Here is a 23066-nt window from a genome sequence, read left to right as displayed (position 1 = left end):
CTCCTGGCTCACCTTGGAGTTCTCCATAACACTGTCCAGGCAACTGAAGTAGGACATGTCATTGACAGTCTGGGTGGGGTTCTCCAACAACTCCTTCACAGTCTATAAAGACAGAGATGCCACGTAAAGGGAGGTGCATTCCCCGCATCCCACCCTGTATTTGTAGCTCCTCTCCCCCTGCCAGACATCTCAGCATCCAGCCAAGCCCAAGCAGAAGAGGGCCTGGGTTACTGAGACGCTGCTTCTCACCTCCAGCTCCCTCAGAGCATTGTCGCACTCCTTCTGGCCTGGCGCCTGCTGGGTGCACATGGTGATCAGCTGGTTAATGCTGTCAGTCACGGCCCTGCCAGGACAGGGGAGAGGCACACATGGATCAGTGTTAGCTTCACCATCCAGAGCCATCACTATTGCAAACACTTTAACTTGGCTTTGGGGGACATCTTGGTGCAGGAAATGGGCAGAGAATCTGGTTATGAGACCCTGCTGTCCGCCCAGGGTCTCTCTCTTTTTATAGACTGCAAAAGCAGCCAGGTTAGGATTACATGAGATAAACGGTCTCGGGACAGCCCTGCAACAAGCTGAGTCTCACAGAGGCAAACACCTGGCCTAAACTGAGCCTCCTGCAGCCCAGCACAGCCCTTGGCATTTAACCACCTCCCTCCATGCACTGCAAGCAGTTCTTCCTACCGTGCTGCTGCTGCCAGCTGACTCTTGAGGTTGGGGGATGTGGGGTCAGCGGAAAGTGCCTTCGCTGCCAGCAGCAGCTTGCTGGAGGACATGGAGATGCTCTTCAGGTTTGATACCACCTGCGCCTGGTCTTCTTTGGTCTGCAAGGAACCAGTAAGAGTCACCAACAGCAGGTTCCCAAACTCTGTGCCCACCCTCAATCTCTTCAGTGCTTTCCAGGCCGTGTCAGTCCCCTTTGCTCACTTTGTCTGCCAGCTGGCAACAGTAAGGATCTGGTGAACTTGCTGAACCAACCCTAGCCTCTTCCTACCCCACTACTGCCATTTTGCCCAGCCCATGGCTCTCCAAATGGGTGTTTGCACTCACTGGAGACAGGCTGGCCATCTCCACTCCTGCCTGCAGGAACTCATTGAAGTCCTGTCCAAATTTCCCAGAGGATTTGGCCAGGTCCTGGGGTGTGCCGCGCGATGCTTGCACCAGCTCATTGGCAGACTGGTTGAGTCCTGCAGCAGCCCGGTTCAGCTGGCTCTGTGCCTCCTGGAAGGTCTTGTTGCTGGGAGGGAACTGGAGGCAAAGAGGGTGTCAGGAGCTGCGGTGAGGTGGTGGCAGCCAGACGGGCTTTCCACACCCAGCAGCAGGGAGAGCATCCAGCTGTGCCCACCTCAACACTTCCCGGTTCCCCTTAGCCCCAGGCTGAGCTCACCGAATCTGAGAGCAGCCTCTTGCTGGCCTCTCCCACCATGCGGATGGCAGCATCCACATCCCGCTGCCCAGGCAGGCAGTTCACGCAGCGATTCAGAGCCTGTGACACCGCCTTGGCCACCTGCAGAAGATGAGAGCAGAGCCTGTACAGCAGCCATCCCTGGAGGCCTGCCCTCATCCCACAGCCACCCAGGGGCCCAGACCCACCTGCACCAGGCGCTGCTGGCTGTCAGGGTCCCCAGGCTTGGCCACGGCTTTCCGAGCCTCCTCAATGAGGTTGTTGGCCTTATCCATCACATCGCTAGCGCACTCCAGCATGGCGTTCTGCACCTGAGGGTCCGAGCTGTTGGCCGCCACACCGCGGGCGGCCTGGCTGAGAGAGCGCAGGGCCTGGGCCACCTCCCGCGCAGCAATGCCTGCCATAGGGGAGAGAGGTCAGTCAGTGAGGGCCTGGCCCCGCGCTGCAGCCCGGCTGAGGGCTGAGGGCTGGTACCTGTGTAGTTCTCATTGCCCTGGGCCACCTCGCCCAGGAGGTGAGCGATGGCAGAGGTGACGGCCTTGGTGCTGTTCCCCAGGTCCTGCGCACACTTCTCCATCTGCAGGGCAAACAACATGGAGGGGTTAGGCCCCGTGACCCACGCAGAGGGGTTTGGCCTCGCTCAGGCCTCCACGCCCACCGCCCCATGTGCCCTCACCGTCTCTCCCGGCAGAGGCTTCAGCTTGCCATCCCTGGCGGCCGCCTTGGCCTCCTTCAGGTCCCTCTCCAAGCTCTGCACCAGGCCCAGTGCTGAGTCGATCTCCAGGGGCCCGCAGGCCTCTTGTGCCTGTAGCGGGTGGAAGGACAGACGGTGTTACACGGAGCTCAGCCCGCAGGGAAGGCCATCCTGCCTGTCTGCCCTCCTCCGGCCCCTCACCTTCTGCGCGGCCGTGCGGAGCTCAGCCAGGGCCGCAGCCAGGTTCTTGGCACACTGGCTGAGCTGCATGGCGGAGGCCTGGTCAGTGATGGTGGGCACGGTGGCCTTGGCCGCGGCAACCATCTTCCCACCGGGCTGTCAAAAGAGGAAGGCGTGAGACACGGCATTGCACACAGCTGTCTTGCTGCCTGCATCCAGCAGCAGGTTTGCTGGTACCTGCAGGAAGTTCTGGCTGGCGGCGATGAGAGCCAGCTGGGCGCTGGGGCTGTCCGGCTGCGATTGGCTTCCTCGCACGCCCTGCACCAGCATGGGGATCTGATCCGCCACCACCTGTGATCAGGAGAGAGCAGGGTCACTGCAGGGGATACAGAGTGTGTGCGCATCCAATGGCTGCAGCTGCTCAGGCTCTGAGCAGGAGCTCCCCTCCTCAGCACTGGCAGCTCAGCCACGCACAGATCTGACCACTGGTGACTTTATCAGGGAGTGCAGTGATGGGACAAAAATGCACAAGGAGATGAACAAGACTGGGTTTGATAGGGCCCTGGGCAGCCTGGTACGGTGGGGGTTGGAACTGGGTGGGCTTTAAGGTCCCTTTCTCACAGCAGCTTTTGTCACTGTTTCGCCTAGCGGCCCGCCGACACCTAGCTTGTGCCCCCGCGCCCCTCACCTTGCAGCTCTGCACCAGCTGCTGTTGTGCAGCAGGGTTCTTGTTGGAGGCAGCAGCGTGCTGTGCGGCGGCGATGGTCTGGGTGGCGGAGGCGGCTGCCTGCTTGGCCGCGTGCTGCCAGGGGGAAAGCACGAGTCAGCTGTGGGGAGCCCAGCACAGGAGCTCTCTGCCACAGACCGAAGTCCCGCTCCCCACTACGATTCTCCCGCTCAAACACCATCCCCCTTCCCCCTCTGCCGCCCAAACCGCAGCCTCACCTCCAGCTTGTGCACCAGCTTCTTCTTGATGGCGTTCTGAGCCGCAGCGTTGGTGGCCATGCGCAGCCCCTCCGCCGCCTCCCGCAGCCGCTGCTGCTGCTCCTCGCTGTCGGGATGGGCGGCAGCCCCCTGGACAAAGCAGAGAGCCGTGGTACCCGGCACGACCCCCAGTTCCCCTGTCATCCTGCCAGAGGTCGCTGTGCTACGCCCCCGGCTCCAGCGGCTCCTCCCGCCTGCCACTAACCTTTGCAGCCTCCACCATCTTGGCGGTGGCATCAGCCAGGATTTTGGCCGCGCTCAGCAGCTTGCGTGAATTCTCTAGGTCCGTCTCTCCCTCTGCGTCAGCTTTAATGGCATTGACGAGGTCGGAGGTGGCCTGGGCCAGAATACGAGCCTGCCGCACCATTTCCCCTAGGAAGGAAGGAAGGGTGGCTGTCAGCGAGTCCTGAGAATTACCCAGATTTGCTGCTTTGCTGCATCAGCCCCTCACTGCTGGGGCAAGCTCCAAGCAAGAGCCCCCAGCAAGGCATGACTCCAGAACCTGCTCCATCTCACCGTGCCTCTCAAGACCACCATCCCCGGGTGTGGTCAGCCGCTCGCTCTTACCTGCGTCGCCCATGGAGCTGAATATGTTCTCAGTGACATTGAGGATGGTGTCGGTGGCCTGGTCGTAGCGCCCGATGGGCTGCCCGCCCGTGGCGTGCTGCTTGATGTGCTGTAGCAGGTCGTTGAGGGCCTGGGTGACGGCGGTGGCTGCCACCCCCACCTGCTTCAGCAGCTGGTCATCGTTGGTGGCTGCCTTAGAGGCCTCCACGCAGCCCTCTGCTGACTTGGCTACCAGCTTGCCAGCCTCGATCAGCTGCTCCTGGCACACCGGGGAGCTGATGGTGGGAGCCACCACCTGCAGGGCAGGAAAAAAGCTGGGTGGTGTTGCTACCCTGCAGCCCCCTCTCTCCATCCAGCATCCCATGACCCCCATGACTGCTGTCCCTGACCCCCAGGGAGTATGTTTCAAAGAGCCGGGGCCAAAGGAAACAGAGACTTCTAGTCCCAGCAGCAGCAAGGTGAGGGTTGGTGCTTACCTTGGTGCAGGCCACCAGCTGGGATGTGGAGAGGGCACACTGCGTAGCAGCTGCAATCACCTGCGTCTGCAGGGCTGAGTCTTCTGTTTTCTGAGCCACGTTCTTGGCCTTCAGCACCAGTGCAGCGGCGGCGCTGGCCACAGCCTTGGCCAGCTGCATCAGCATGTCCTGGGGGGACGGACAGGGTCAGCTCTGGAGCCACCACAGAGCCAGGCACAGCCGCCTGCATGGCTCTCGTGAAATATTCAGCAGGGAAACATGAGATCAGGGGGCCTTTCCGCCACCCCTGCCTTGTGCTGCAACTCCTGGTGTGTGGCTGGCAACACCTCCAGCCCATCCCTATGGCTGGGTGCTGTGGCATCTCTCAGCACCAGGACGCCGCCGTGGCCAAAATCACTGCCCAGAGCAGTTCAGCAGCACCACCCATGATGCTGTCGCAGGGACAACCCACATGGCACCTCTGATCATCCCACAGCCAGATCCTGCAGTGAGGCCCCATGCTGCCAGGAGGCCCTGCAGCACACAGCAGGATCTCCGTGGCAGGACGCCCAGCACACCACAGCCATCAAGATTCGCCCTCGTGCCACGCTGCTGGATGCCACCAGCAGTGCTTGGGGCAGGGAGCTCGGGCAAGGTGTACGGGGCACAGCTCCTCCCACTGCAGACAGCAGTTAAGCTGCTGCCAGGCCCATCTTCCTTCTGAGGGCATGCTTGCAGAGCATAAACAAGGGAAACACACCACCACCAGGCTCCTGAGTGAGCCCTAAAGCCACACCCTGCTACAGCAAAGCCTCTGGCCACCAAACAACATTAGAGAGTCCCCACACCTACTGCAAGCCAAAGCCACTTCTGCTGCTATCCATCACCCTGTCAGACATGGCAGCAGTCTGGAGAGCACATGCACCAAGATCAAGAGCCCACCGTTCCCAAAAGCACAGCAACTGCCCAAGGCAGAGAAGCAGCCACCCTGTATGAAGAGCCCGGAGGGAGGAAGCAAATACACTCGGGTCTGGTTGTGGTACAGGCTATACATCCCATGATTTCTAAAACTGCCCCCTGTCCTGTGCTAGTTGCATACAGGATTGCCTGGTCTTCGGTGAGGGCCCCCAGGAAGGAGCTGCCCCCCCCGCCTCCTCCTGCTAGCTCCTCCTGTACATGCTGCCTCTGTCTCGCTGCGTCCCCCCACTAGCTGTTCTGCTCTTCTTGGTGTCCTCTCCAGGCTTTGCTGAAGCCACGTGGCTGCAGTGAGCAGAAACTTCTCATTTCTGGAGCACATTTTGGTCCACACTAGGCCAGGTTCCCTCTGTTGCCTCTGCTGTGCTGAGCAGTTACAGGAAACCAGCATGGGAGGAGCTCAGCTCAGCAAAAACAGCAACCACGGGGCTTTGGCTGTCCCAGCTCCCTGCTCTGGGCAGCTGGGCGCTTCAGGCACGAGGTGGCAGCCGGGGCACTGACCCGAGTGCATGGACTTCTGAGAGCTGATCACGAGAAAAGCAGATTTTCCACCAGAGCCCATCTCCAAAGAATTCAGCTGATTGTCCCCAGAGGAGCAGCCCTGACACCCAAGAGGGGCGGACACCACCAAGCCATGCCTACAGCCCCCTTTTACCGTCTTTGGGTCTGAGGAGGGCGGGATCCAAGCACGCCAGCTTTCGGGCATCTACATGGGAATCCACAAGATAAGAGGCATTACATGACAGCGGCTCTAAGGGCAGGGATGGGAATTGGCCTGTCTGCTCCCCCGGCACAGTCACTGTGCACAGGTCAAGCTTCAGCACGGACCTCTCCTGGAGCTCCTGTGCAGGGCAGAAGGATTTTCCAAGCGTATGTCCCCACGCACAGCCAGAGCCGCTCACCTGGAACCGAGGGTCAGTGTCGCTTTCCCCGATCTGCTGCAGCAGCTCTCCGCTCGTCTGGCCCACGAGGCCAGCGGCCTGCAGGAGATTCTGGCGGGGCTGCAAGAAAAGAGGCAAAAACATCAGGTTTTGGGCAAGCCCTGCGCCAAGCCGCTCCCACGGCTCCCACCCATCCTGGTTCAGCTCCCTAGTGCCCCCCAGTCCTTCCTGCTCCTCCGTACCTCAGCGCTGGCGGGCTGTGCTGTCTTCAGCAAGTCTGAGACGGCACTGGCCAAGTTCTTGGCTGCCTGCAGGAGCTGCCGCCCATTGCCTCCCTCATCTTCCATCAGGGCAGCCAGCAGCTTCACTCCCTTGGACATCTCAGTCAGGTTAGAAGATATGGTGGTGACGGCGCAGCCCACAGCCGTGTAGTCTGTGTCTGCCGGATCCCCTGCACAGGAAAGAGAGGGATGTGGGGATGCTTGGAGAGACATCAGAAGCACCCAACCCTGTGCCTGGAGTAGGTGTGCCTAAAATCAGTGTGATCCATGAGAAGCCCCATGGCTTCTACATCAGCGCAGAAGAGCTGGAGCACATTTGTGGTTGCAACCACAGCTGAAAGCGGACAAATGTACTCCTGACTAAGAGGACAAGTGAACTCAGAAGGGGAAGAATGGGGGGCAGTGATGCTGGGGGATCTACAGGCACTGTGGGAGCTCTCTGGGCACACCAGAAACAGTCTGGACTCAGCACTGGCCAGGCTGCCTCCCTCCAGAAGGGCAGGAACCTCAGCCCTCATAGAATCATAGAATGGGTTGGGTTAGAAGCAACCGTAAAGCCCACTCGTTTCACTCATTTCCATCCCCCTGCCATGGGCTGGTTGCCCCCACCAGCTCAGGCTGCCCAGGTCCCCATCCAACCCGGCCTTGAGCACCTCCAGGGATGGGGCAGCACAGATGCTCTGGGCAGCAGTGCCAGTGCCTCACTGCCCTCCCAGTGAAAAAATTCCCTGATATCCAATCTAAATCTCCTCTCTTTTAGTTTAAAGCCCTTCCTCCTCATCATATCACTGTCTGCCCACGTGAAAAGCTGATTTCCCCCCTGTATATATGCTCCTTTTAAGTATTGGAAGGCCAAAGGCTGGACAATGAGAGACCAAAGCCTTCTGCTGAGAGGTGCTGCACTGCTGCCCTACCTGCAGTGAGGTTGACCACTGAGGCTGTGCCGGCAGTGATCGCATCCACCTGGGAGTGGATCTCATGCTTGGACTCATCCATCTTGTTTTTGCGCCAGGCTTTGGAAGCCTGAAATGAGGAAAAGAGGGTCAGGAGGTGGAGGTGGTGGGGAGCTGCAGTGAGATGTGAGAGAGAGGAGACAAGAAGAAATGGAGGAAGAGCTGCCACCACCCAAAACTCCCCAACATGTCCTAAAGCTACAAACACAGAAGAAGCCCCAAGACTGAGTGTCCCAAATTCATTCTGCAGGCAGCAATCTTCCTGTGAGCTGCTGACACTTCTCCTTGCCTCACCCACCCCACCAGCAAACTTCTAGCCCCAGCAGCCTGGCACCCCTTCCCCAGGCACTCACGGCATCCTGCCCGAGGGGTGGCAAGGTCTCAAAGTCATCCAGCGTGGCCTGGGCTGCATTCACAGCTTGCATGCTGGAGTTGATGGTACCTGTTAGTGCCTGTTGTGCTGAAGTCTGCAAGGCAAGAACAGAGTGAGGAGGCTGCTTGGGACAGCGTTTTTGGCAGCTACTGATTGCAGAACCCCTGCTCCCCATGGCAAGCCGATGCCAGGCCAGAAGGATGGGTCTGCATGAACCCCCTGGGCACCCTGGAATCACCTACCAGAGGAGGCATGTGCCCTCGGTGCATCTGGCCACTCGTGATTTGCATCTGGGCCTGGGGCATTGTCCCCACCTGGAAGTTCTCTGGCCCCCCAGCCCCTGTGCGCATGATGGCCGGCAGCGCAACCGAGCCCAGCTCTGCCTTGCCCACACGGTTAAACTGCTGCTGCAGGACGGTTGACCTGGAACAAAGAGAAACAGCAGCAGTGAGAGCCTCCTCCCTGGACCAGCACTTTGGCTGCTCCCCACAATGCTGCCCTGAAGGCTGAAGGATGCCCAGGGAATGCCAGGGGTTGAATTGTGGCACGCTACTTGGCAGCCACCTTGCTCCTGACAGACTTACTTCTTTGGAGACACAGAGTCTTCCAGCATGGTGGACTCCTCATCTCCCTCCAGACCGAAGTGGTCTTTGCTCTTTTTCTGTTGAAGCAAAGAGAAAATGCATTGGTCAGTGCACACCTCACAGCCTCCCTGCTGCTGCCTGGGTTGGAGGACTGCCAAGTCCATGGGATGTCCCCACCTGTCCCCAGCAGCACCATGAGCCCAAGAAGCTCATACACCTTGCACTTCTCCCAGGAGAAGAGCAGGCTGCCTTTCCCTGAACTTGCCTTTTTCAGGATGATGTCGATGTAGCCAGCAATCAGCTGGGCGATCTGCTCCCCCTCTGTTGTCTGCACCGAGTAGTAGCCATCCTGGTAATCTCCAAAATCCTACAAGGGCACAGCACAGGGTTGCACCAGGGCAGGATGCTGGCGCACATCCTGAGCCCCTCTGGTATGTGCTAAGCACCATGGCCAGTGCTGTGCCAGCCACCTTCCGCCTGTTCTTGGGGCCAGGAGAGGAAGGGAGCAGGGCACAGAGGGCTGAGAACTGGGGCTGGCTCCTACCAAGGTGAAGCTCTTGGGAGAGGCTGCCCAGCGTTTGATGTTGGTCAGGCTCCACTCCTGAATCACTTCCTTGGTTTTCTCATCCACGCGCATCACGCACTCCTTGGTGATCCCCAGCAGACGTGGCACCAGCTTGTTCTTCCCTTTCATTTTCTCCTGCAGGACATGACAAAGGGGTTGGGGGCTCACCCAAGAGCCATGTGGGCAGCAATCAACCCTAGGGCTACAACTCCAGGTGTGGTGATCACCACATGGGTATTGAAAAGGATGTGGGGAAAAGCAGGAGCCAAGTGGAGGGCAGTGCAGATAAAAAGCCACAAAGTCCTTAAATTGGCCCTAGGTTGCACCAGAGGAGGTTCAGCTTGCATATTAAGAAAAGTTGCTTCTCAAAAACAGTGGTCAGGCAGTGGCACAGGCTGCCCAGGCAGGTGGTGGAGTCACCATCCCTGGGGGTGTCCACGAACCGTGGAGATGTGGCACTGAGAGATGTGGTTAGTAGGCACGGTGGGGACGGGATGGTGGTTGGATTAGATGACCTTGGTGATCTTCTCCAACCTCAATGATTCTGCGATTTGAAGAAGGGTAGGCAGATAGCAGAGATACAGGGAGAGCTAGAGCAGTGTGGGCTGAGAGGTAAGTGGTGGGTGGAGATGGGAAAGATGAAGAGATGCTGAAAAGGAAGACTTGGCCAAGCAGCAGGAGAAGTGGGGCTGGAGACTCCTGCTCTACCTTGACTAGGAAGAAGGAGACCCCATAGGTCTTGAGGGAGCGGGCCAGCTTCACGTAGCGAACTTTGGCCTCGATCTCACTCATGTTCCCGCAGTTCTTGTGGGCCTGCAATCACCAGAAGACATCAGGTCAGTTACTACCGGGCCAGCACCACCTTCACAGCTTTTCCAGGCTCTCCCCCTGCCCTACCAGCATTCCGTTCCCCACCCATATTGTCCCTCTGACCACCTGGAACCTCAGATGTGTAACATCTGCCCAACTGCAGCCTCACGCTCCTCTTCCTCACCTGCCAGGCTGTGATGTGCTGGGACAAAAGCAGTCCCAACCTTTGGCAGGGAGCAGTGACAAGCTTGATCTCAGCACAGCCTCGCACTTACCATAAAGATCTTGCGTTCCCCTTTCTGCTTGATGTACTCCTTGGGCAGGAAGTCCTTCAGCCTGCCAAGAGACAGCAAAATCAGCTCCCAAAACACAGCCCAAAGCCAGCATTTGTGTTCCCCTACAAAGACGCCCAGCACAGAGCCTTGCACAAAACCCCGCTGGTGCAGAGTGTTTTTGGGAACAGGAAGGATGTGGGAGAGGTCACTGCAACTAATGACAACTCCAGGACCCAAAACCTTGGAGCCAGCAGAGGCTGGCCCTGGGGGATGGAACTTGGCACACGTGCAAAGGGACACCCTGGGACACTCACTCCAGAAAGCCCGGCTTGTGTTTCTGCTCGTTGTGCGGCCCAAACTGGATCTGGCACTGGTAGCCAGCAAACTCACATGCTTTGTCAAACGAGACGGGGTGGGAGCCATTAAGGATGTCATCGCGTGCCTAAACGGGAAGAGAACACACTGGGGTCTGCCCAGCTCCCTTCCACATCTGGTGGGATCTGTGCCAGCACAGAGGAGCCAGACAGGCACCTGAAATGCCCCCATGGCTGCTCCTGACCAAAGACCTGATGGGTCGTCACAGAGCAGCAGTGCTGTACCTGCACGTAGAGCAGGTTGAGCTGCACAGGATCTCGTGAGTCCACATTCTGGTCAGAGTAGAAGAACTTTCGTCGCAGCAGTAGCGTCTCGTTGTCATCGATGCCTTGCTCACGCAGGGTCCGGCCGTGGTCCAGCCAGTTCACTGCAAGTGATGGCAGAGTGTGAGCAGGGACAGACAGACAGAGACACACAGACAGGTGGCCTTGTTGCTATTCCCACCACCCCCAGCACAGGATGGCTCCGTCCCCAGAGCTTGCCAGCACATACACTCATCATCGGTGTGCAACTTCTGCTTGAGTTTCTCCATCTTCTTCTCATCCCGCAGCAGGGTCTTGTCCTTCTTGAGGGTCCCAGTGACCTCCTCCTTCTTCTCCTCCATGATCTCTCGAACCAGTGAGTACTCGTCGTAGTTGGTGATGCCTGCAAGAACACGCAGCACTGACACGGTGCTGCTCCCCTGACACTCCACGTTCCACCCTGCCCCACATTGCCACCCCTCCTCTCACCAATTCGGGCACATATAGTCATCAGCATGTCTGTGACAGTTTTGGAGTCGTCAACCATAACTGTTTTCACAGTTCCATCCAGCATGCGGATCTTCAGGGGCCGCTGCTTCTTCTTGTACTCCATAGTATCCTGCAGGTACAACCAGCACAACTCCAGCAGCCGTACCGGGCACAATGCACCATGTCCCCCCGGTTCCCACCTCCCCAGCAGGACTGCGGGGAACACAGAGTGCTGGTTGGATGCCTACCCCATTGCGAAGCATGTAGTAGTCCAGTGCCTTCCCAGCCTCCAGCCAGATCCCCTTCTTTGGGTCTTCATCCGAGAGGAACAGCCCAAAATCATTGGCTGGAAAACACAGAGAGATTCTGTCTGGGTTGGATGGGGCCACTGGGATGTGCATGGGACAGCAGCACCCCTGCACGCTGCTGGAATTGACTGCAGTGGCCATGAGACCAGGGAAAGCCTGAGTGGGCAAAAAGCTGGCAAACAAACTGCAGGGTGGGTGTTTTATATCTGTTTGTCTGCAGGAAAACTCATCTGAAGCATGCCCACACAGTGCTAACTGGGAAGTGGCAGTCACAGCTGACAGATGAGCTCGGAGTGGTGGCTGACAGCTCTCTAAAATGCTTGATGCAAAACATAACAGCCAAAAGATGATGATAAAGAGCTGAGCATTGCCAGGAAGGGTGCAGGGAACAAGGCAGAGTTTGCAAATACACCAAGAGAGCAGCAGAAGTGATGTACCAGGAGGGGTAGCTGCTTGCTGCGAGGGACTGAAGAAGGATGTGATGGAGGTTTACAACGTGAATTTGTGCAGAAATTTGATGTTCTGCAATCCTGCCCACTTGGGCAGGTCTGCTGCTGCTCAGGGACAGCCCTGGCACTGCTGCTGAGAAGTGCTGCCCTGGGAAAAGCCCCTCTGCTCCCTGCTGGCAGCCTCTGGTTGTGTAAGCAGGCAGGGAGGGGGAAATTCCTGAGCTGCCCCATGCCTGCCCAGCTCATGCTGTGCAGGGGATCCTGCTGAACAGAGCAGGGAACCAGTGAGGCTGCCCTTTGTTGGCTTTTGGAAAAGCAAGCTATTTCCAAAGCCAATTCTAAGAGGCTCATTCTAAAGCACTGAGAACCATGCAGCTCACTCAGATCCCTGCACAGGAGGAGAGAGGCACTTCCTGGGACAGGGCAAGAGCAGAGCTGGAGCTCAGCACAGTGTGCAGGGAGGTGGCATTCAGCCACAAAACCCATGCAGAAGGCAGGGAACTGGGCAACACCTGTCCCAGCAAATCCAGACTCCTCTCTGGGGCAGGAAAGCAGGCTCAAGGGAGTTTGCTGGGAAACATGGGCAGGGCGTGCTCAGATGGAACTGTAACAGCATCCTGGAAGAGGAGCAGGGCAGCTCCGAAAGGGACTCACAAATGTCTCTCTGGGTAAGGGTGACAGAGAGAAACAAAAGAAAATGGTGAGCTCTGAGGCAGGGATGAGGTAAAAGCAGATAAGTGGAAGAACTGCCTTGGGGATTCCCAGCACTGCAACCTGAATGCGGGGACCCACAGACTCCTTTGCAGCAGGGCTGAGCTCCAGCTGCTGCCAGCACAGCAGAGGGCAACGGTCAGATGTGGGGCTGAGCAGCTCCCTTTAAGGCTTTCTCCTTGTGCTTTACGAGCAGCCTGGCACGGACCCAGGGGCAGGAAATGCAATGGCTGCAGATCCGCGTAAACACCCCGTCCCCCTCCGAAACCGAAAGCCATGGTTGTGCAGAGCGAGAAGGCATTTCCTCTGCTGCGCCAGGAATCTGCTGCTCCCAGATGCCGCTGCCTTCACCTCCCCCCCCCCTCCTCCCGCCTCCCGGAGCTTGGGGTGCCCGTCCTTGGGAACCACTGGGACGTGGCTCAGCATCCCGAGGTGCTTTGTCACCCGCTTAATTTTGAGTCTGACGGCAGCGGGGAGATATTAGAGCTGACAAAGCTCAGCACAACGGCAGCACGTCAGGGCCCCACAGAGGGCTGCCGGGGAGGGTATGTGTTCCCCAAGAAAGGAAAAGTTAACTTATATGGTGCAGGAACGCCCGCTGGGAGCACCACAGTTGCTGGAGCCCACCGAGCCCTGGCCAGCTTTGTGCAGGCACGTAGGAGAGAGGAGACAGGAGGCAGGGAAAGGGCTCACAGAGGTGGACACATATTCCACTTGCAATGCATTTTTCCTACCCCCCCCTCCAAGTCCCCAGAATTCTTCCCAGGTTTCTGGGAGGAATTTTTCTAAGACACGCTGCGTGCTCACGGGAAGCCTAGAGCAGATCAAGGGCAGCACTTGTTGGGCTGCAGAAACTATTGCCTGTTCTCATGTATCACTTATTTGCAAGCCAGTGACCTTACCAGGTGACAGCCCCTGGGCTCAGGTGGAAGTCTGCTCCTCTTGGAGCTCTTTTGTGCCACTCTGTGTGGCTGAGAAAGTCCTTCATGTCTGGGAGCCTGAACACCTCACTAGAACCAAGGCTCCTAGAAACAGCTCTATCAGAGCAACCCCTCCAGTTGCTGCAGAGACGGACCTGCGTCCCTCTGTGCAAGGGAAGGTCTACCACAGAAAACCTTAGCAAAGGGCTGGACCAGATGATCTCTAGAGGTCCCTTCAACCCCTACAATTCTGTGATTCTGCCTATAGACCTCCAAAATCAGCTTGCAGTGCACTGACGAACACTTTCCAGCAAGATAACACCACCGAACGCCAGCTGAATGCTCCAGCAAACCCTTGTTTTGCACAAAGCTTCCCAAGCTCAGAATCAAACTTCTTTGCCCAGGGTACGCAAGATGCCTTGAACTGAGCTATCCCATTGCCTTGGAGCACCCAGCAAACACCCCGTGGGTACAGAAACCCAGGCCTTTTTGGGTGACAGAGAAGGAAAGGGAAGCTGTGAAGAGCCATTAGATATATATTTTAGAGATGCAAGCAGCAGAGCAGCAGCAGGCCATAGAGCACAGCCTGAGATTAGATGCGCTTGTCCAAAGCTGCAAGAGCGTGCTGAAATTACGGGTGCTTAAAGGCTGCCCACCCCAGGCGGGTGAGAAGCAACGAGGGCAATTCCAGGGCTGCCAGAAGAGGAAAAAGGAGGTGCAGCTGGGGAAGCAGAAGCATGCTTTGCAGAGGGCAGGGGTCGAGCCCCAGACCGCACACTTACGCTGTCCCATCTGTGCCTCGGGCACGCGCTCCCGGATCATGCGGCAGGCGTCGTACACCATGGTGGAGGGCTCAAACTGCATCGTCTTCACCACATTGCCAATGCTGATCTTCAGCGAGAGCGCAACCATGGTGGCGGCCGGACTATCCCCACTCCTGTGTCACCTGCTGAGGAGATGACACGTCAGATCCCACCGCCAGGCGCCAGGACACGATGCCGGGTGGGATGTGCTGGTGTTCACCCCTCTGCGGGTGCCTGGAGGTGGTGAGGGAGCAGAGCTCAGAGCTCAGGTCCAAACCCAGGAGCAAGTGACGGTGGTGGAGAATAGGAGTACGGATAGAAGGGCTTCAGATGGAGTTCCCAGCCTGGCCTCCTAATGCAGAGCCCTGAGGCTGCTGTGCCCTCATCGTGCACCCAGTGTCCCTGAGCGGGGTGTGCTCGTGCAACGCCGTCACCCACACCACAGAGGAAATGCATGTCGGTAGTGTGCTGAGATAAGGCAGCACTGTGCGACGGAAGGGGCTTTAATTAAAACTGTGGCAAAGAAACCGCAAGAGGAAAACCTCACGTGGAGCAGGGTCCGACCCCACTATCGGGGTCCAGCAGGGAGCCCTGTGGGGACCCCAGGAAGCGACGACGGTGCTGCTCGAGGACACCGGGACTGGGGCAGCAACCAGCTCACTGCAGTCCGCTCCGGGGGGCTCTGGAGCTTTCTCCCCACCGGATCCCGGCGGCCACAGGGCTCTGCTCGGGAGGAGCGCGGTGCCGCCTCCACCAGCGCGTGGAGCCGCTCCAGCTGCGCATTCCTGAGCCGTTCGGCAATGCAGCGCAGGAGCCCCGTCGGAGGCCCTCGGCCCCCGCCGACGAGGAATGCAACGCGAGCGGGACGGCCCCGCACGCAGCCGCCCCGCAGCCCCACGGCCGGGAGCCGTAAGGAGGCGCCGGGGATTTGAGGGGACGGACGGGCGGGGCGGCTGCGGCCGGCGGGACGGGGATCGTCCTCTTCCCTAAATCTAAAAATACCCCGGAGCGGAGCGCCGAGCCCTTTCCATCCCTCCCCCCGCTTCTGCCTGCAGGGCAGGGTCAGGGAGCGGGGAGGAAGAGGAGCGCAGAGGCAGGCGAAGAAATTAAAACTGTCCCAAAGCAGGACAACACTGCAAAGAAAACGGGACGCCGCACCCGGCCTCACTCGTGAATTTCTGCAAAACCACTGAACGAGGCCCGCAGCTGCAAGATGTGCCGGAGGGAAAACTGCAGCGGGACGGGGGGCAGCTCCGGCTCTGCGGGGCCGGCAGCAGCCGCACATGGCCACCGCCCCGTGCCCCAAATAGCGCCGTGCGAGGCGCTTAAACCATGCAGAAGCCGGAGGCTCGTTGCTCCTTCCACGTTCGGAGGAAATGCTTTGTGCACTACTCTCTACCAGCGCGTAAAGCAGAAGTGGTCTCTGCTATTTTGAGCAGCCCCATAACAACGTGGCGGTGGGGCACGGCGCGAGGGTTGAACGCCCGGCCGGCTGCCGCCTCCCACAGCCCCACGGCAGCGCCGCGGGGTGCACGGGGAAGACCCGGGTGGATTTCCGCACCGGGGGTACGCGTGGGGACAGCAGGCCGGTCAGCCGCAGGGGTGGGGAGCGTGCGCACTGGGGCATCAGAGGGCAGCGAGAGCCCTTCCCTGAGCTCTGCGGAGGCACCGGCGCGTCAGGAAGCAGATGTGGGGCTCCGTGCTGATGACAGCAGCGCCGTGTTCCCAAGGCACCGGTGCAGGGACAGCACCGGCACAAGGACTGCACCGTGACGGTGCCACTGCAGGCACGGACCAGGCGAAGCGCAAGGAGAGGACCGCCAGCCCCAGGCTGCCCCACTAGGAGGTGAAAAAAAAAAAAACAAAAAGCCAAACGATGTGATGAACGCACACCAATTTTCAGCGCTGGCCGCCCTCCAGGGAAAGCAAACAACTCAGCAGCGCTCGCTGGTAGGAGGCGAGGCAGATAAGCCAGCACAGCAGCGGTGCAGCGGCTGCGGGCACTTCTGCATTTCTCTTCCCTTCCCCGCGACGCCTCCGCCGCCATCCCCGGGGCACAGAGCGATTTTCCACCCCATGACGTCGCCGCTGTATTTATATCTCCCGGCTGCAGAGCAGCGCTGCTGCGAGCACGGGGATGGAGAAAGTTTCATGTTTGCAAAAAAAAAAAAAAAAAAGAGAGAGAGAAAAAAAGAAAACAAAGCGGAGCCCAGCCGGGTTCTGCAGCACGGGGGCTGTGCCTGCAGGCAGCCTGCGCTGCACGCCAGTGGCACACGTCCAGCGGCCTCAGAGCCTTCCCGAAGGAACCGAATTCGCTGCTCTCAGCCCGGGGGAAGGGGCAGCAGCGCGACCGCAGCGCAGGAAGTTCCCGCAGCCCTTCCGCTCCTGCGGGGAGCACCCCGCACCGCGGCCCGGCGGAGCACTGGAAGGACTTTAACTGCTTTGTTCTGTTTTTTTTTTTTTCTTTTCTTTTTTGTGTATGTGTGTGTTTGGTTTGTTTTGCTTCTTTTTTTTTTTTTTTTTCCTTTTAATCTGAGAAAGCGCAGCGCAGCGAGGTCTCACGCCCCGACGCTTTCCCCCTCCTCCACCGAAAGCAGCAGTTAATGTTTTAACCCAGAGGCGCAGCGCCGGCCCCGCACGCCCCGCAGCACCGCGGATCCCGGGCGGGCAGCTCCGCGGCGCGGTGACTCAGCCCCACGCAGCGCGGCTGATTCACGCCGCTTCCTCCTCTCCGGCGGCCGCGGCCGGTTCCTGCCCGCCGGGGATGGGCGCCGGGCGGCAGCGGGCTGACAGCGGGGCCGGTGACTTCGTCCCCGGTGAACGGCACCGGGAGGGCCCCCTGCAGCACGGAGCCGCACACCGCAGCCCACGTTCCCCACCGCGACGGCGCGGGAAGGGATGCTCCGGCTCTCCCCCGCCCCGACTCGCGCTGAAACACAGCCCCGCAGCACAGCGGCACCCACGCCCGCCGGCCCGCACGGGGCGTCCCGGTCCCGCGGCATCGCTTCCAAATATGGGGCTGGAAGCGAGGCAGCCCCGGGGCCGGGCGGGGGCACGGAGTTCCGGGGCCGGGCGGGGGCTCCGCTCCGGGGACCGACCGCCGCGCTCCCCACGCGGGACCGCGGCCGCCCCGCGGGTGCGGGAAACAGGATGCGGCCGCGCTCCTCCCGCACGGAGCGCCCGAGGGGCGGTGGCCGCGTCGGGGTGGGGCGCCCTTTGCCCCGCACCGCTCCGCTCCGCTGCGCTGCACGCAGGGTCTCCGCGCGGCGCTTCCCCCGCGCCCCGCCGGCCCCGGGGCGGCAGCCCCCACCCCACGCCGTGCGCCGCCACGGGGCCGCCGCGCTGCGCTCCGAACGGTCTCCCCTCCCCCCCGTTCCCCGTTCAGCGTCGCCCCGCGGTGGCGGGGCCGCGCCGCCCGCTCCCGGTGCCGTACCTGAGCGCGGCCGAGCAGCGCGCCGGGGCCCGCCGAGGCTATGCGGCAGCGCGGCGGCACCGCCCGCTTCCCGCCCCGCCGCCCCCCGCCGCGCATGCGCCGGGCGAGGCGCGACGCCGCCGCCGGGCGGAGCGGGGCAGATCGGCGCGGCCCGACCCGGCCCGGCCCGGCCCAGCCCCCGGGCTGCGCTGCGCTGCGCCGCGTTCGGTCCCCGCCCACCCCCGCCCGCGCCCCGGGGCCGCGCCGCACACATCCACCGCCGCCGCCACGCCCGCGCGCGCCCGCCGCCCACGTGCCGCGGGCCAATGGCAGCCCGCGCTCCGCGCGTCACGTGGGGGCGGGGCCGGGCCTCGCGCGGGGGCTGACGGGCGGCGGTGACGTCACCGCGGGGCTGTGGGCGCGGCTCCGCGGACGCGGTCGTGGGCCTCTGGGTGAGGGGGAGCGGAGGAGCGGCCCGGCTCGGCCCGGCCCGGCCCGGCCCGGCGCTCGCACGGCGGCCCCGCGCTCCCTGGAGCGGCTGCGCTCCGCACTGAGCGTGCCTGCCGCCCGCCCGGCCCCTGCCCGCCCGCCCGTTCTGTCTCATCGCGCTGTTCGGGCCCAGAGGCCCGGCCCGGCCCGCCCCCCGTCCTCCCGTCGCCGCCCAGGCCCGGCTCCCCCTCTCCCCCTTTCGCTCTTACCCTTCGTGGCGCCTTCCCGCTGGGGCTGGGCGCTTCCTGGCCCCGATGGCGGGCCCCGAGCCTCTGGCCGCGCTGCCGGACGGGGACCTGCTCGACTTCCTGCTGAACGATGACGCGCCGGCGGCGGGGAGCCCCGCGGGGGACGGCCCGCTGCTGGGGGACTGGGTGCTGCCGGAGCTCGAGGTGGGTCGTGGAGGAGCCGCTGCCGGGTGCTGGCAGGAGGGTTGGCTCCTGCTCAGCTGAGGTTTTTCCCCGCAGCTCCTGGACAAGGAGATGGACAGCTTCATCAGCTCCCTGTTGAGCCCCTCTGAGGACGAGCCGTGCCTCCTGCAGGGCTGTTTGCCTGCTGACAGTGACAGCAGCACTTCTGAGGATCAGAACCCGTTCCATAGCTCTGGCAGCGATGTTGCCAGCAGCCCTCAGAGCTCAGACATCGTGCAGTTTGATCACAACTATTCCCTCCATCAAGATTGGCCGGCATTGGAAAGCGTGAGGTCTGACATGGCAGAAGGAGATGTTTCCATTGACCTCGGTAAGTGATGTGTGGGATCCTTCTGTCCTAGCTGCAGGCAGCGCTGCACCTAGTGTGGAGATTTGGCATAGGGACACAAAGTAACGTTGGAGAAAGATGAGCATGGTGGCTTTCTACTGCCATAAAACCATGATTTCATACTGCTCAAATCTGTCTGGTGAGCTTTTGGGCTGCTTTATTAAGGCCCGGACCTTGATTCTGCCTTTATTTCCCAGAGACGTGGATGTGTTTGGAAGGCACAAATGAGACGCTGCAAGAGAGCTGCAGTTTTCCTGTCACTGTTGCTGTGGATGCCGGACCCCAGCTTATGCCTGGAGCCCCCATGCAGGTACTGAGTGTTGTGCCTCAGGAAGTGTGTACTCCTGGGCAGTGTTTGCTTTTGCTCACATCTCCCTTTCTTTCTGGGCATGGCTACTCTAGGAATGCTTTAAGGGAGAGAGTGGTGCTGCTTTGGGAGAGTTGATTCTTGTTCTGAACACTTTCTGCACACTTTCTCTCCTAGTAATGGACTCCCTTTACTTGGTGTTCTCAGCAAATGTATTTTTCTTGTTTTTTTTTTTTTTTTTTTTCCCAGTCCAACTTCCCAGAGCTGGTCCTGACTGAGGAGGAGAGGCAGCTTCTGGAGAAGGATGGTGTTTCCTTACCAACCTGTTTGCCACTGACCAAAGTGAGTCCTCACTGCAGCCTGTAACTCCCAAGCAGACTTGAATTCCTCAAACCCTTCAGTGCTGAAAATGCAGGATGGTGCCTTGGTAGTGGGGCAGCATGTTCTCCTGCTCCTCCCTTCAAGGCCAGGTGGTCCCTTGTGCAAAGCACAGGGTTTGCTTGTCAGGCAGATGAGAAGAGCAGTGAGATCTGACTGCTCTTGATCTTTCACTTGTGACTGCTTGCAGGAGGCAGTTATACCACCAATGCTTTCAGCCTTTTTCGTCCTGCTTGCTTGGTGCCTCCTGAGTTGTGTGCTTTCCGTCTCCCTTCAGTGTGACCCACTCTTCTGGTACACTGTGAAACTGCCAGTCTTATCAGCAGGACAGAGTTTGCTGTGCAACCTGTGCAGTTTGTCCAATGCTCTGAGAGGGACAGAGGACAAAAGTACATTGTTTTCTGCTTCTCTAAGCAGGGCTGAGTGCTACACGCGATTTATAAGGGCTGAATTGCCTTCACCCAGGGCTGGCTGCTAATGAGAAATGGTTCTTGCAGGCTGAAGAGCGACTTCTGAAGAAAGTGCGTCGGAAGATCCGGAACAAGCAGTCAGCCCAGGATAGTCGTCGCAGGAAGAAAATCTATGTTGATGGCCTGGAGAACAGGTATAAGCACTCAGCAGCTGTGCTGTGCTACTGCTGAGGTCTTGCCACTGTAGGCAGAAAATAAGCAGAGCCTGGAAGAAGATCAGAAGCTTGGGGCATAGTCTGCCTGTGCTCTTGCACTTGGAGAAGACCCAGAGCCTGCTCAGTTTGAGCCAGGTGCTGGCCTGCTAGGTACAGCATGTTCTCCGTGTCAGGCTAGTTTGCAGTACAAACTGGTATCCTGCTGTGCTGCCAGGAACAAGTATCCTTACAGATTAGTATGGCACTTCCCTGAGGGACTCAGCAAAGACTTCATTTCCCTCCCTGCCCTTTTTCCCCATGCTCTCTGTGAGGTGTGGTCTCTGGGCTTTGCCCCAGTTGATGGCCCCTAGACTCCAGAAGTGCTTCAATTTGCCCCAGCCACCCAGGGGCAGTGGCTGATCCCATGAAAAGGGATGCCAGAGAAGTCCCTGCAGTTGTCTAACAAACTAAAACCTCTCTGTTTTTCTCCCTTGCTGTTCGTCTGTCCTGGGCAGGGTGGCAGCTTGCACAGCCCAAAACCATGAGCTGCAGAAGAAGGTGCAGCTACTGCAAAAGCAGAACATGTGAGTTCTTGTTGTTTAACATGGCAGGAGATGTGGTGGGGAAGGTTGTTCCTCAGCAAGGATTATATTCTGTCACTGGCTGTGAAGGGGGAGAGCACTGTTCATGCCTCAGTTGCTACATTAACCTGCCCTATTTGCTATTCTGCAGGTCTTTGCTGGAGCAGCTGCGGAAACTGCAGGCTTTGGTGAGACAGTCCACCACCAAAACTACCACAGCGAGCACCTGCATCATGGTGAGTGTCTTCAGCCCCAGTCTTAGTGATGGAGGGGTCTCTGCTGTCCCCATAAGCTTGACAGGCAAGCATTTATTGCAGCTTATAACGCCTGTTCACGTTTTTTGCTGAAGATTTTGCTGTTCTTTGTTTCCAGGTCCTGGTCCTTTCTTTCTGCCTCATTCTCTCACCCAGCCTCTACTCGTTTGGCAGTAGAGGGCCGCAGCCAGAGTTCAGAGGTGAGTTCCCCAAGCATGATTCCAGGAAAAATGCTGTCCGCAAGAACAGAGCACTTCCCACAGAGACAGCCTGAACTTTCGGGCACTTTCAACCCAAGAGCCTCTTGCCTAAGATGAGCATTGGTTTGTCTTCCCTTTCTTAGCCTGTTTCCACATTCTTTCGCCCTCTTGCCCTGGGCTAGGGATGATATCACCAGAACTGCAGAGTTCCACTGCTGCTTGCAACACAGGCTGTGCTAATGGCTGGCAGCCATGCAGTGTTCTTTCTGTGCCTCACTGGGAGGGGGTAGCCCAAGCTGAACAGTTTGTGCTTATCTCGCAGGTTCTGTAGACACCTGCAGGACCGTGAGAAATTGATGCATCCTGCTCTCAGGGTGGGAATGTTGAAGCTGGCTCTCCCTCTTTTGCAGTCCTGTCGCGGCAGATTCGTGAGTTCCCAAACAAGGTCTGGCAGGCAGCACCCGCTGTGCAGGAGGAAGTTGTACTGGAGAGGCTCAGTCCAGAGCCTGAAGACACCTCGTTGGGCAGCCTCAATCAGTCACGGGAAGAGGGGCAGAGTCCACCCAAGCCTGATCCAAGATCTGCATTCAACGGCAACTCATCCTCAGACCCTCCTGCGGGCTCTGAGCTGGGCCATCCCCAGCCTCAGGAGCAGCAGTCCCGGAGGGACGCCTTGCACTCGGAAGTGCTGGCACCATGGAAAGATGAGAATCAGGAGTGGGTGGAGCGCACCACCAGCGTTGTCATCCAGCAGCACCGCACCGATGAGATGTGACCGTCCCCCCCTTGCTGCCTGACAGGGTGAGGCTGGGCACCCTGTTGGGGAGGGTCAGCCAGAACTGTGTTAACATATAATCTGTAAAAGCAGATGCTTTTATATCGTCTTCTAATTGCTGGCAGCTCAGAGGGTATAACAGAGAGGAATCATTTTAGAGATGATCTATCCCTACACTCTGCTCTGTATATCTGTAACAGGAGCCTATCCCAAGATGTGGTAGGAAGCTCAGGGAGCTTTGTTCCCTGCAGCCTTGGGCAAGCCTTCAGACTCACTGGGGATGCGCTCTGGCCTGGAGGTTGAAAGCATCTGGGCCTGAGGTGTGAGTACCTGCAAGGCTGCTGCTGATGAATGCCACTGGCGCTTCTTCCCTGCCCATGGAGGTGAACAGGCTGGGTCCTGCTCTTACTGCATCTGGTGGCCACAAGCACGTGTCCCTTGTCCCTTATCTTTAGTCCTGCAGTGATTTCTGATTTCTCAGTGTGATGCTGATCTTCAGTGCCCTGACTGGGAGTGGTCCTCCCCTTGCAGCAGACCCTGCACTTCCCCTGTTCTTCTTCACTCTTGAGCCATGGGCACAGCTTTTGTCGTAGCTAGAGGAGATGATGGGGAGTTCTTTCCAAGCTGTGCATGTCAGTTTCCGTCACAGAGGCCTGAGCCTCTCCTCTCCCACAGCTCTGGGAGCTGGGCTTCTGCCCATCAGGGAGATAAAGGAAGCTTTCTGCCAGACTACTAACAGCAGCAGAGAGCTCAGAGAGGCAGAGCCTCTTATTCTGAAGGTTTTCCTTTCTGCAGCTCAGGCTCAGAGCTGCGCTGTGAGCTTGAGCTCTGCTGCACTGACCAGTGAAGCTTTTTGCTGGCTCTGGTCACTCTGTGAGGCTGAGCACTTTGCACTGGGGCCTCGTGTCCTTCCTGGAATACAATTGAGTGGTACCTGTTGAGCGTATCTCCTTGTCCTATTTTAGATCTAAGCAGATGACATTTCCTTGTTAATGATGGGAAAATAAAACATGCCCTCTGTGCAA

The 23066-nt window shown here is 59.1% G+C and overlaps 2 protein-coding genes across 7 annotated transcripts in view; one reads left to right on the top strand and one right to left on the bottom strand.

The window, feature by feature from the left end:
• TLN1 (talin 1) overlaps positions 1-18496 on the bottom strand; it is a 31891-nt gene extending 13395 nt beyond the window's left edge. Inside the window, exons 1-33 of one of the 6 annotated variants that reach the window (XM_040655341.1) lie at positions 18393-18496; positions 14262-14428; positions 11340-11437; positions 11092-11221; positions 10853-11005; positions 10585-10727; positions 10300-10427; positions 9986-10046; positions 9609-9713; positions 8880-9035; positions 8601-8702; positions 8336-8412; positions 7994-8174; positions 7732-7845; positions 7340-7448; positions 6387-6595; positions 6166-6264; positions 5919-5969; positions 4310-4477; positions 3834-4128; positions 3472-3638; positions 3228-3356; positions 2971-3084; positions 2520-2633; positions 2304-2438; positions 2085-2213; positions 1883-1985; positions 1597-1805; positions 1391-1510; positions 1054-1251; positions 688-827; positions 250-343; positions 13-102 (exon numbers count right to left, since the gene is read on the bottom strand). In XM_040655341.1, coding sequence (XP_040511275.1) covers positions 13-102; positions 250-343; positions 688-827; positions 1054-1251; positions 1391-1510; positions 1597-1805; positions 1883-1985; positions 2085-2213; positions 2304-2438; positions 2520-2633; positions 2971-3084; positions 3228-3356; positions 3472-3638; positions 3834-4128; positions 4310-4477; positions 5919-5969; positions 6166-6264; positions 6387-6595; positions 7340-7448; positions 7732-7845; positions 7994-8174; positions 8336-8412; positions 8601-8702; positions 8880-9035; positions 9609-9713; positions 9986-10046; positions 10300-10427; positions 10585-10727; positions 10853-11005; positions 11092-11221; positions 11340-11437; positions 14262-14391 — 4251 coding nt within the window. In that variant the 5' untranslated portion in view covers positions 14392-14428; positions 18393-18496. Of the gene's footprint in view, positions 1-12; positions 103-249; positions 344-687; positions 828-1053; positions 1252-1390; positions 1511-1596; positions 1806-1882; positions 1986-2084; positions 2214-2303; positions 2439-2519; positions 2634-2970; positions 3085-3227; positions 3357-3471; positions 3639-3833; positions 4129-4309; positions 4478-5918; positions 5970-6165; positions 6265-6386; positions 6596-7339; positions 7449-7731; positions 7846-7993; positions 8175-8335; positions 8413-8600; positions 8703-8879; positions 9036-9608; positions 9714-9985; positions 10047-10299; positions 10428-10584; positions 10728-10852; positions 11006-11091; positions 11222-11339; positions 11438-14261; positions 14429-14502; positions 17796-18392 lie in introns of those variants that run through there. The other 5 variants (XM_040655339.2, XM_040655340.2, XM_040655338.2 and 2 more) reach the window with 5 other exon arrangements.
• Positions 18098-23066, top strand: CREB3L4 (cAMP responsive element binding protein 3 like 4). The gene is made up of 9 exons (XM_424990.8): positions 18098-18575; positions 18651-18924; positions 19140-19252; positions 19499-19591; positions 20125-20231; positions 20747-20815; positions 20964-21048; positions 21185-21266; positions 21677-23066. Exons 1-9 carry the CDS (start codon positions 18438-18440, stop codon positions 22039-22041), a joined length of 1326 nt encoding a protein of 441 aa, XP_424990.1. The 5' UTR covers positions 18098-18437; the 3' UTR covers positions 22042-23066.

This window comes from Gallus gallus, chromosome Z, assembly GCF_016699485.2.
Source record: "Gallus gallus isolate bGalGal1 chromosome Z, bGalGal1.mat.broiler.GRCg7b, whole genome shotgun sequence".
Taxonomy (NCBI): domain Eukaryota; kingdom Metazoa; phylum Chordata; class Aves; order Galliformes; family Phasianidae; genus Gallus; species Gallus gallus.
The sequence above is the reverse complement of the archived record's forward strand: the minus strand, read 5'-3'. Positions and strand labels throughout refer to the sequence as shown.